We start from the raw sequence: 12,844 nt of genomic DNA, 5'->3' as shown, positions 1-12,844 counted from the left end.
AGCAGACTGGTCAGCTTTGTTGCAGTGCCTGCATATGCAGGGGCGTGTCTCCTTCACTCCAAGGGAGATTACTTCAGGTGTCCTTGATGCCCACAAGTCTGGTGAAGATCTTGGAAGAAGCACAGGCACATACGACGAAGACGACTTGCAGAACAGCAGGGCCAAGAGCAGCAGAGTCTTCCTTGATGGAATCTTCGTTCCAGGGAAAGTCCAACTACCCAAACTATCGAAGAGTGACGTGGGTGCAGACTGGAGTCTTGTCCCACAATGAATCTAAGCCACCACCCACAGGTAAGCCCTTAAGTACCCCAGGGAAAGGATTGGAACGACTCAGGAGTCCCTCCCAGAGAAGGGACAGGACAGAGGAGAGGATGCTCCCATGTCCTTTGCCCAGTTTCGCCCCAGTGCAGGAGCCCAGGGATCCCTGAACAGACTCAAACTGGAGTATGCATGGAGGGCACAAAATGTGACTTCAAAGCAGTCTGGTGGCGCTGGTAAGCACCCCAATCCCAGTCCAATACACTATGCCCTGTTTGGTAGGTGGTCACACCTTCCTGTGACAGGAAGCCCATTGTTCTACCTTCCTCAAGCTTGGCTCAGTAATAGGAGAGCAGAATCGTGTCTGGGGTCGGCAGCAGCACTTTCTTGCTGTGAGACCCTGAACAGCTCTGAATGAATGAAGTGGAATTTGTACGTGCGCAACTTAGCCCAATGGGCGTCAAGGCGCCTAACTCAAAAACTAGCTGAAGACACCAGGTGACAGGAGCTTACTGATAGGCCTTAATGAAACACCAGGTTTTAAGAGCTTTCCAAAAGAGATCCAATGAGGGTTGTGATTTGATCTCGAGGGGAAGTGTGTTCCATAATTGGGGTGCCAAGATGGAAAAAGCCTTACTCCCCCATCTAACCTTCCTAGAGCGCGGGACTACCAGTTGGTTAAGCTCTAAAGAGCGTAAACATCTACTCGGAACATACCGAGTAAGCAGGGATCCAAGAGCATCGGAATGGCCAGCCATGAGGGCACGGTAAGTGAGGCAAAGGAGCTTAAAAGATACTCTTGAGGTGATAGGGAGCCAATGGAGACTCTTCCTTGCCATGGTCGCAGAGGACAGCCAAGGCAGGGCAAAAACAAATCGCGCCGCCGCATTCTGCACAATCTGTAGGCGCTGCAGAAGGCCCTTGTTGGCCCCGGCATAAAGTGAGTTACAATAGTCGAGCCTTGAACCAACAAGAGCAATCACAACCTGCTTGCGTGCCTGAGGGGAAAGATAGTGAAGGATTCTTTTCAGAGTCCTGATGACACCCCAACAGGTGGCCACAGTCCTGTTAACCTGAAATTCCATGGAGAGCCGAGTGTCGAAGATGACGCCAAGATTCCTGGCAGATTGTGTGGGGGTGGGGCAGATGCCTAAGGATGAAGGCCACCACTCACCTGACCACATGCCCTGGTCTTTGCCAAAGACCAGGACCTCCGTTTTGTCACCGTTCAACTTTAGGGAGTTGAAAATCATCCAATCTGCAACAAGTTGCATGCAGGACCTAAAGTTGGACGCGGTGATACTCACAGAGTTGGTCAGGGACACCATAATCTGCGTGTCGTCGGCGTACGACACTACCTCCATCCCCTGAGATCTTACTAGTCTTGCAAGGGGGGCCACGTAGATATTAAACAGGGTCGGACTCAGTGCCGACCCCTGTGGCACCCCACATTGCAGAGACTTAGCAGGGGAGAGGAAATCTCCAAGCATCACACGCTGCTCTCTCTGCTGTAGAAAAGAATTCAGGAGACTGAGGGCCGGTCCTGTTACCCCTGCCTCCCTTAACCTCGATGTTAAAGTAAAGGGAGACAGGGTGTCGAATGCTGCTGTGAGGTCCAGCAGTACTAGCACGGTGGTTTGGCCCAGATCTACTTTCCGGCGAATATTATCTGCGATCTTAGTCAGTGCAGACTCAGTGCTGTGGAGCTTTCTGAAGCCATGTTGGAACCCATCCAAGAACCCCGAGGCGTCCAGGAAGTTGGAAAGATGACAGTTCAGGTGGGCTTCCAACATCTTAGCAGGGGCCGGCAGAAGAGATATTGGTCTAAAATTCTTCAGGAGCCCAGGATCCAGGGTAGGCTTTTTAAGTAAAGGTTTCATGATGGCCTTCTTCCAAGCCATAGGGAAGGTACCCTGTTCCATAGCTCCATTCTTTATTTCCAACATAGGAGGAAGAATGATGTCCCTACAGTCCTTTAGTACTTTCAGAGGAACAGGGTCCAAAGGAGAGGCTGATTTCGTTCTATCTAACAGAAGGTTAAGTCCATCCATGGAAAGTGCAGGGAAGTGGTTAAGGACTTGGGAGAAATCACAATCCCAAGATTCCAGGTGCTTCACTCGAGAGGAGTCCTCTTCACTCAGGGAATTCCTCTGAGATTGTAGAGCCAGCTCTAACTGGGAGTACGGGGTGATACCTGAAGGGAGCCCCCTAGTACATGGGATCATACTTCCAATGATGGAATCGATGTTGGGGTATGATTCCAACATGCTTGAAACCAAACTGTAGTGTAGTTCCTATATTCCCAATAGGCTCTGCGCATTGGAATAATATATCCTACAGATTTGACGTACGACTTAGATCAGTAGGTCTCTATCGAATATGCTAAACTTAATTGTGTGTGTGCCAGCTAACTCAGAGGTCACTAGAAACTTTCTCGAATACACAAGAAGGGATTCGTTTCTGACAACCGCATAAACATGACAACTTTGTTTCCCAAGAATAAGAATATGTCTCAGAGTTGCGGAAACAATAGATAACTAGTTCACTCAGTCAATCGTGCATGCTTCGTTTCTACCGAGTTGCAGAGAAATAGAGAGAAGGGCATTTTCAATAAAAGGTTTATTTAACAGTCTTCTTACTCATGCAAGAGAAGTGAACTGCTACAAGCATTAAGCAGACTGCAAAGTATAATGCGTACAACATAAACAGTAATTTGAAATAATACTGTAAGAGCATTGTGTGGTTTCTAAGCCATGTAAAAATACACACATAAATAACATAGACTAAAATAAATCAACTGGTGCTTCTAAAATACTCCTACCCCATTGTACCCAACCTAAGTCTAGTACGAGGGAAGAAGTAAGAATTGTTTAGCATAAGTTTAGTTTTTGCCAAGAATCTACAAAAGGTTTCTCTAGGTTCTAATCCCCTCCATACCTTAGAATGAAGGAGGTCTGGAATTTCTGTCTTGGGAACTCGATTTCCCAACACCCCGCAAGGGGAGCCGGAAACACTGGAGCTGGATTCTCTGCTGGAGAAAAGCAGCTTCCTGATAAGTGCGTCAGCTGGAAAGTCGTCTTCCTTCGGCACTTGCTGTAGTGAGCTGCATCAGGCAAGTAGGTCTTCGAACTGCTCCAAACCACTGTATCTTGCTATAGAAAGTGAAGGTATATTTATTCCTTGAAGGTGTTTAGGAATGCCATAGTTTGACGTAAAGTCAGGAATATGAACATCATGAATGAACCCCTGGAGAATAGTTCATTGTAAAGTAACTGAGTTCTTGGAGAAATCAATATTCAAGCAAGGGGAAGTTCCCTAATGGCTTAAGCTGGTTTTCCCAAAAATTGTTGTGACATTTGGTGAACGGATGGAAGTAGCCATGCCTGTATTTGGGTAGCATGGGCTATGCCTAAATAAGGGCTGGATTTCTAGGCCTATATAAGGGCAACGTGAATCGTACCTATATAAGGGCATGAATCGGGAACATTCAATCAAAGCCTAAATCGCCACACAACAAAGCCTGATTGGGTTCGGTGCAGCCACTATATAGTTAGACATCTCGTGATGACTGATGTCCACCATATGTATAAAAATGGCTGACTGTACTTACAAACCTGGGAGAAATGACTACCGGGTTTGTAGGGGTGTCCTGGTCATGCCTGGACACCCTCACACTTATAACCAAGCACCCTGCTATCAGGACTGAAAGGCCTGACATAGGGGTGACTTATAGGTTTTAAGTGTAGAGACCTCAGATATAAGAAAACGTATATCTGTCATGAGAGGTGCCAGCCCCAACTCACACAGGCTGCAATGGCAGGCCTGTAGTCAGTTTGTGGTCTCTCATGGGTGGCACAATACATGCTGCAGCCCATACAAAACCTTTGGTGTACCTATGCCCTGGGTACCTTAGTACCATATACCAGGGGCTGAGAAGGGTACAGCAGTAGCCAATTGTGGAGGTACAGAAGTACTTCTCATGGTCAATTTAGGGAGGAAGCACAGTGAATTGGGGTCCTGATTAGCAGGATCCCAGTCAGACTAGTCAGAAACATACTGACACCAGGCAAAAGGTAGGAGTAACTGTGCTAGAAGGATCCTACCTTACTACATTTGCCTTAGACAGAATTTGCCATATGGCCAATTCCTTTGTCTATGCATAAACTGTACTAACTTTGACAATTTCAATCAGACAAATTAAGCATCCAACTTAGGGACAGACATTACCCAGATCAAGTAATTTCCTAAGCACAAAAGAGAGCGAGAAATAATATGTAGGCATTGCTAAAAACAAAAAGGTGACCACAGCCAAATGGAACCATCTGTGTAACAACATTCTGGTCAGCTTCAAATTACATTGAGTGAATTGTTAACAAAAACTGGCTTATCTTAAATTCTAATGGATTAGGGCTACAAAAACCTATGTTTTCATTTCAACGTAATATACTTTATTCTCCTTTTTCACAACCATAAAAGTACACAGATCTTTGCTCAGTAAAACAAACTAAAACATAGAGCTTCACAATATCACATAGAAGAAATCATACATATATATAGTTTATCAAACATCCTATGAAATAATAATGGCTAAAAATATAAAAAGATTACAAAAATGTGAGAATATAATAAAATACAAATAGACACAATGCAACATATCTGAAAAAGTAAAATCAATCAACATTACAACATCAGTGACCTACGAAATACCTATAGTTTCCCCTTCAGCTAAGAGAGTAGATGGGGTCCGGGTGTCTTTGTCCTGTAAATGCCTCTTAAATGGACTAATATTTCAAATCTTAGCCACCACACCTGGACTATAAGCCAAAAAAGTGCAACCTTAGCTTTCTCCCCTATATACTCGGGCAAGCAAACAAAGAAGCTCAGATCCTTACTAATATACCTGACTTTAATTGGCCAAAACTACTATCCCAGTGCTCAACCTCTGATGGACCAGGCTCCAGTAAAGATATTTTGTAACCGCACAGATAACCATCTGGCTATGCTCTATGCAAAGGAGCCTAAGAGCTATGTGGATCTGTCAACACCCTAACTGTTTACAGATGGGGATAATCCAGAATTTTCTAGGCTGTGCATACCTAGGACAAAAGAACAAAAAATGGGACAATGATTCCTCTTGCTGAGAACATGACGGGCAAACAGTACTTAAAGCGGAGTAAGTGCTTCATTTAGCTTGAACAGTGAGCAAAGGCAAAGTGCTATAGCAACATTTAATGTAGAGTTGTCTAACCCTGGTGAGAGGGATAACATGTATAAAAGGTTCAAAAGCAGGATCAGGCTTAAAATCTAAATAAAATTTATGTTAAGGACTTGTTAGCATTCCTTATTTCATTTTCAAAGAAGTGGCCCCAGTAGACCTTCTTCAGGGTGTTACCAGGTAAACATTGTACCGAAGGAGGGGGGGCGGGGGGGTAGACCAAAAATCTCCCAGGCCATGCTGGGTTAATGAATCCTTTACATAACGTATCCACTTGATCTTACCTGAGGTATTTAATGGAACCACTTCTTGGAAAGTATTGTAGTAGTCATCCAGGGGTATATTTAAACCCACACCAGTGCATTAATGGTCTCAATCTGGCTTTATTGACCTTTGGTTTATTGCCCATATCATGTCGTAATGGGACCAAGGGGTATTTGTAGGGAGACAGGCTAGACCTCTAAGGAAAGAGTGCAGACACATTGCCTATGCCCCATAGACTGGACTTCCTTCTGCCTTAGCCCTGTATGCCTTAATCACAGGGGATATAAGTCTAACTCTGGATGACCTATAGAGCCTTATGATAGCTGCAGCATGCTGGGTTAAATTCAGGACACTTTTTTGTAATCTGGCGAGACCATGACACAGACCCAGTTAATTGTATTTCTATGTAGTCAAGCTCCGCCACCTTTTCCAGTGGTTTACCATTCTGCTTCACCGTGCCCCTGAAAGACCTATGTGAGCTGATGGTCATGAACTTTGTTTTAGAATGATTGATCACCAGCCCACAATCGGCACAGAAAGCCACAAACTTATCTACCAGATGTTGCAAAAGAAACCTATATTTTTGTTTAAAAAGAGCGGCAGTATTACAAACAGTTAGGTGCGTGCCAGACCTTAGGAGAATAATTCTATAATGGAGATTGGAGTTTAGAATTTACCACCGGTAGTGATTCACAATGTTTGTGGATCTTGTAAAGTCTGCACCTCACAAAAACCACTAAGACTGTTGTTGTGGGTTGTAGATAATTGGGTCCGAATGAGGCATAAAAATGTAATCTATCTCATATGCTGCCCCTGCAACTTACTATATGTGGGCATAACCACTAGAAAGGTTAAGATAAGGATCTTGTACCATAGAAGTAATGTGAAATGCAAACGAACATTGACTAAACTAATGACACATTTCCTTGAGATGAATCACTCCATGAACGACCAAGCATAGATAGTTCTAGATAAACCTAACATTCCATCATAAGTGAAGATAAAACATTTTCTGTTTTAACGAGAACAACAATGGATTTATAGGTTGCGTAGCCATGTTAGAGGATTAAATGATGATATTTCCTGGTACAACCTAAATTGCCTGTGAGCCAATTACCATAGCAGACAAGTGACCTATCCTATTTCTATTTAGAGGATGTCTAGATACAAAAATATATACATTTGTACAGGCCGAGCTGTCATGTTTTATACATTAGTATGGGTGATAACACTGAGGATCCTCGGCAGGTTGCTAAAAAAACAGTTGTAATTTTGGGATAGCCAACAGTTGATTGTATTTCTTTCTACTTAGCCAATAACTTTATTTATTTATATGTTATTAAGGAGAGCACAGTTCAACCCTAATGCCACTATCCTGCCCTTTTAAAGAGAGTGACGGTCTAGACTTTGAGCCACGTTATGCACTGACGCCATTATGTGGCGGAATGGGAGGCAATTCTCATAGGTGTTACAGATGAATCTCCCAAGGCTTTCTCATTATCATCAGACGGTCAGAGAGCGGTATCCTGGGTGTCTTTGGTCACTTGGCGAAGCAAGTGTCGACAGAGATTTTGGGAACTGGTCAACAAAGATTATCACAGAGTATGCAGATGCTGTATTCTTAAGTGAGCACTTACGATGCATTTAACATATACAGACTGACATCTTAAGCGGGCTGAGATTTTTGGGAACAGGATAATAATCATTTCAGACCAGCTGGTACGCACTACATGAAAGTTAGCTCCCGAGATTTGTGTAATGCATTCAGCTCAATATTTCGAAAAAAGTGATGTATGTACACAAGTCTTTTTTTAAAATAAAGCTTGCTGGATAACTGTTAGAAAAGGGAGTTTCTAGTTGACAGAGGTAGGTACCTTTGTCCAAATAGGGACCCTTGCTTCTTGTCAGGGTAAGGGGGAAAACACTTCTAAAATAAACCCTGCTTACCCCCTTGGTCGCTTGGCATGAGCAGACAGCCTTATCTCAGAGGCAGTGGGTAAAGCATTTGTGAACACACACAGTAATTCAGTGAAAACACTACAAATAGATACCACACCAGTTTAGAAACATAGGTAATCTTTATCTAAACCAAATAAGACCAAAACGACAAAAATCTACTATACAGTCATAAAAATATGACTTTCAATTGGTAGAAATAGTTCCGTTAAAAGCAAATTGTAGATGCTACACTTTTCACACAAAATACTTTGGATGCGTCGTGCACTCAAACAGAAAGAGCCGCAAGGGTGATGCATTGGATGCTTACACTCTGGGAGGGTGATGCATCTGTTTCTTGCTCCGGGGGTGGTGATGCGCCGGTACCTTTCCGGAGGGGAGGTGATGCGTCAGTTTTTTTCGGTGTGGGGAGGAGATGCGTTGGTTTCTTACTGTATCCCTCAACGATACAACAGACCTGGGGCCTTGAAGTGCTGCGGAGATCCGGGACAATGCGTGGGTTCTTGCAGCTGCACAGCAGGGCTTGCATCAGAATCGGTGCGAGGATCTCGGATTTCGGAGATCGGTACACTCGATGCAGCGTGCAGCGATTTCTTGAGCCGTGGGCAGGCTCGGTTTCTTCTGCAATGCATCAAAAATAGGTGCAGATGCATCATGCTTCTCATTTTTGCATTGCTTTTTCAGCTCCCAACAGCCAGAACAACCTCCAGAGTCCCAGAACAGCTGCAGGCACCTCTTGGCTGGTCAGAACTCCCAGCAAGGCTGTTCAGGGGCGTTGGGGCTGAATTCTTTGTGGCCCTGAGACTTCAGAACAGGAGTCAAACTCTTCTTCAAGCCCTTGGAGATCTTCCTCAAACAGGGGACACAGCAAACAGCAAAGTCCTTTCCTCTTACCTTGGCAGAAAGTAGCCACTGCAGGCCAACCTCAGACATCAAACAGCACAGGGGCTGCAAAACAGCAGACATTCTACTGCCCTCCCTTGGTGCTGTGACTGCATCCCCCCTCTGACCCCACTTAATAGAACTCTGCTCTCCTGTTTTTTTGGGTCTTGACCTGACAAAATCTACGATTTGTATATATATGTATATAGAGCTAACTCTAACCACTAGTATAAGTAGTAGACCTTTGTACTCTCTACCATTCCTATGTGATTCTTAGAGTTTATCCATATGTATCTCTTCCTTGAGTGACCTTACAACTTGTACATTTGCAATTATTTCTGTTTGTATCTCTTCCTTGTGTGACTTTACAACTTGTACATTTGCAATTGTTTTTTGTTTGCATCTCTTCTTTGTGTGACTTTACAACTTGTACATTTGCAATTTTTTTCTGTTTGTATCTTTTATGTAACTCATGTAATCCTAAGTCCTTATGTATCGCAAATGGTTTTTATGTAGAGTGCTTTGACACCTTTGTGTAATGTCTGCGCTATATAAAATCGCATTACATAAATAAGGTGTCCCTCCTCAGTTTCTCCTGCTCTTCTCCTTCTCCACTTGATTCCCAGAAGTCTGGGATTTGGACCCCAATATTTATACTACAAAATCGTTTGTTCTCTGGTGGCAGAGAAGCCCTGTGCTCAGTCAAAACCAGTTCTTTCCTCTCTGGTGCTGTTTCCTGGCAGGAGGTGGAGACAGCATTGCCCTTGGCAGACCAGGCCCATTCAGTTTAAAGGAAATCCCCCCCCCCCCTAATCTAAATGCAGCTCAGGTCTATTCAGCCTAGCCCTGACTCATCCAGACTCTCTGGAGCCACTGCACCTCCCCGGCCCCTGTCGCTCCAAAGCCAGACAGTCAAAACACATCCTAGCAGAAGCACACTGGATGGCTAAGCAAGAAAATACCTACTTTCTAAAAGTGGTATTTTCAAACACAGAATGTAAAAATCACCCTCACTAAAAATACATTTTAACATTGTGTTCAGGCACATCAAACTTTATTTTCCTATCTTGTTCCCAGGGGTCGTTACGCTTATAAGATTTTATAAGCAAACTCCCCATTCTATCCTATGGGAACAGATAGCCTTGCAATAGTGAAAAACGAAATTGACAGTATTTCACTATCGGAACATGCCACATGCATCAGGACATGTCCTACCTTTCACATACAATGCACCTTGCCCACAGGGGTACATTGGGACTACCTTAGGGGTGACTAACATGTAAGAAAAGGGAAGGGTAATGACTGGCAAGGGGGTGTACTTGCCAAGTCGACATGGCAGTACTAGACTGCACACAGGCACTGCAGTGGCAGGCCTGAGTTACATTTACAGGCTGCTTATGTGGGTGGCACAATCAGTGTAGCAAGCCCACTAGCAGCATTTGATTTACAGGCCTTGGGCACAAACGGTGCACTGTACTAGGGACTGACTAGTAAATCAAATAGCCTATTATGGTAACAACAATTTACAAAGGAAGCACTTGCATGTTGGCACTGAACAGCAGTGAAAAGTTCCCAAAGCAGCTAGACCAGTAAAACGAAGTCCAACACACAGCAAAAACACAGGAGGCTAAGGCAAAAATACAGGGGAAACCCACGCCAATGGTGCCAGGTCATTTTATACATTGTTTATAGAGAGTGCAAATACAGGGCCCGCTCCCACCCCGGGTTCAGTGATAGCATACAGAAACTACGGTAACTTATGACCTCAATATTTACCTTTGACTTCACCTATGTTCTCACAAGTTTGTATAGACGCCTCATGATTTTGCAGTATTTTTACACATTGAAATAATAGGAGTGCATGGCATGATTAATTTAACGAATAACAGATCACAATGTGTGGATTGTATACATTCAACCTCTCAGAAAAATCCTGGGTTCAGGAATATAGGAGACAAGTAAGGTCACTGCATGAATTCATTTCATAGTTCAATAACATACGTGACTGACTGACAGTGACAGTGAATGTAGGGATCTTAGTCCCTAAGACGACCACCAACCCTACGTGGTGACTGAGGATTGGCTGAAACATGTTGCCAGACAGTTTGGAGAGATGGTAGGGTGATAATATCCCGAGACTATCACATGGTGTTTTAACCCTACCTAGGAGGCCCAGAATAAATTAGATTTACTTAGAAGTGGATGCTCCTAAGGTAGTTTTAACTTTACATTGAACTGTGAATCCCTTAAACTATATTGTGATTGATTGGTAAAAAATCATTGCTCCAACCTTGTTGATCGTTACACAAGGTATGAAATAGCAGCTCTATGCCGAAGCATGCCACTATTAGTGGGTGACAGCACTTTTATCACATAATACGAGACCCCAGAGAGTAATGATTACTGATTATTTCCTCCTCAACGTCTTGGTGCATAATAGATATTATGTTTTGAGAGAAAGGTTGAGGAATTTTACTTCTTGCCTCTTTGTTTGTGTGTATACTTCTTTAATAATATTTTTTTCTGTATGGCTGCCAGAGGAAACATCAGTCAAATGTGATGAATCTGGTATTTAATTAACGTTTTGATAGAGAAGTTTAAAGTCATGCCTAAAAACTGTCTAGTCATTGTTTTTAAAAACTCTCTAAAATAGAAGCAAATGGGTGCATGGAAGACAGCAAAGAAAGTAAAATCTGTAAGTCTCAATCCGGGCTCCGGTTGTGAAGGGAGGGACTTAAAGACAAATCTGCTCTTTATTTAGTTTGGCAGTATTTGTGGGACTCCATTGCTCCAAAGGTATATTTAAATTTGACTGCAGTTGATGGAAGAGTTGGACTATCTGGCTCCTAATTCTAGAACGTCAAAAAAGTTTTAGAATCTTAAAAGCCTTGAAACAGCTGGATATCTCATGCACCCATATGTTTTCCTTACACTGTGGACCCTATCAGATTTGTTTAAAATGCCTGAGCTTTCTGGCTATGGTATCCATCATACTACCCTGACATGTGGGTCATAAAACTTCATTGGAGCATGCCACAATACAGTATGATTACCCATTTAGTGCATTACATACTATTTTCTTTTTTTGTCAGATTGCAAGTCCAGATGAAGATTCCGAAGGAAAATCTCTGTATGAAAGTTGGCTTAAAAAGTCTCCTTCCACAGAAAATAAAGATCTTCCCAGGTAAAGTTTAGACTGGTTCTATTCTTTGACTGAACACCACATACTGATTTTTTTAAAGTACTTTGTTTACAGGTCGTTTTTTCTTTGGAAATGCAAGTGGATTACAAAGAAAATCTAACCTTTATGGTGTGCCAGATTAAAAAAATATTTACACCTGAGACTGTCAGCTGCATTGATACTGTTTTATTGATTCATGGCTCACATGAATGCTGCTATGTCTTACACACTGTGGTATGACTGCCAACTGTAATTCATGGCATTTTGTTCAGACTGAAAAACATAAGACAAGATAAAAAATGGGCAATAAAGCATGTTTTAAAGGGATAGAAGTTTATTACAACATTGGCAAAAATGTTAAATGTGTTGAATGTTAAATGTTATGTCTTGCTTCATACCTTTCAATAAACTCCAAAAGATTTCTATACCCAATTTGTGCTGGTAGGCAAATTTGATATAGTAAATCTTCTACCTTTTTTAAGTGTGCTAACTATGTTAGAAGAAATGTGTGCATTTAATTTTCATGAACATAAGATGTCCTACGGGTGAAAGTAGACGAAATGAAGGTTTTGCCAAAACTGTTACATAAACGTTTTGCCTTTCACGATATTTCAATATTTTATATTATATATTTTTATTTTATATTATATTTAATAGGGCATATGCAGGCAACCATACCCAAAACACACAGCAGTGTTTACTTTTAAGGTTTTGATTTTTTTCACTAAAATAGTTTAAAAAAATCTTTTTAACAAATCAGACCTAATATAAATATTAGGAAATTAAGCATAATTGCCGCAACTGACCCAGATTCTAAACTCTGGGTCACATATGTTTCTCAGTTAAACTATAAACTACATCAGTTAACCTTCCTCTTGAAACTAAAAGACAGAGAATATTTCTCTTAAATGGACTTTTATAGGAGAAAGTTATGAGCACCTTGCATCATTTTTCTGTTTGTCTTAATATTACTCCAGATTTTATGGCGTATCTAGATGGGGCATTCAAGGAGTGGGTAGTAATACATCTATAGCTCGCCTAGCCTTGACTGGGTTTTTACAGATGTTTATTTTAAATCTTTCACATGC

General features: G+C 42.3%; 1 protein-coding gene across 3 annotated transcripts in view; it reads left to right on the top strand.

The window, feature by feature from the left end:
- LOC144773424 (N-acetylated-alpha-linked acidic dipeptidase 2-like) overlaps positions 1-12,844 on the top strand; it is a 776,499-nt gene that overhangs the window by 705,795 nt on the left and 57,860 nt on the right. For all 3 annotated transcript variants that reach the window (XM_078658418.1, XM_078658416.1, XM_078658417.1), the window contains exon 16: positions 11,668-11,759. In XM_078658418.1, the coding sequence (XP_078514544.1) occupies positions 11,668-11,759 (92 nt within the window). The remainder of the gene's footprint in view (positions 1-11,667; positions 11,760-12,844) is intronic.

This window comes from Lissotriton helveticus, chromosome 8 (genome assembly GCF_964261635.1).
Source record: "Lissotriton helveticus chromosome 8, aLisHel1.1, whole genome shotgun sequence".
Classification (NCBI taxonomy): Eukaryota; Metazoa; Chordata; class Amphibia; order Caudata; family Salamandridae; genus Lissotriton; species Lissotriton helveticus.
Note: the sequence above shows the minus strand (reverse complement) of the source record. Positions and strands in the feature narration are given on the sequence as shown.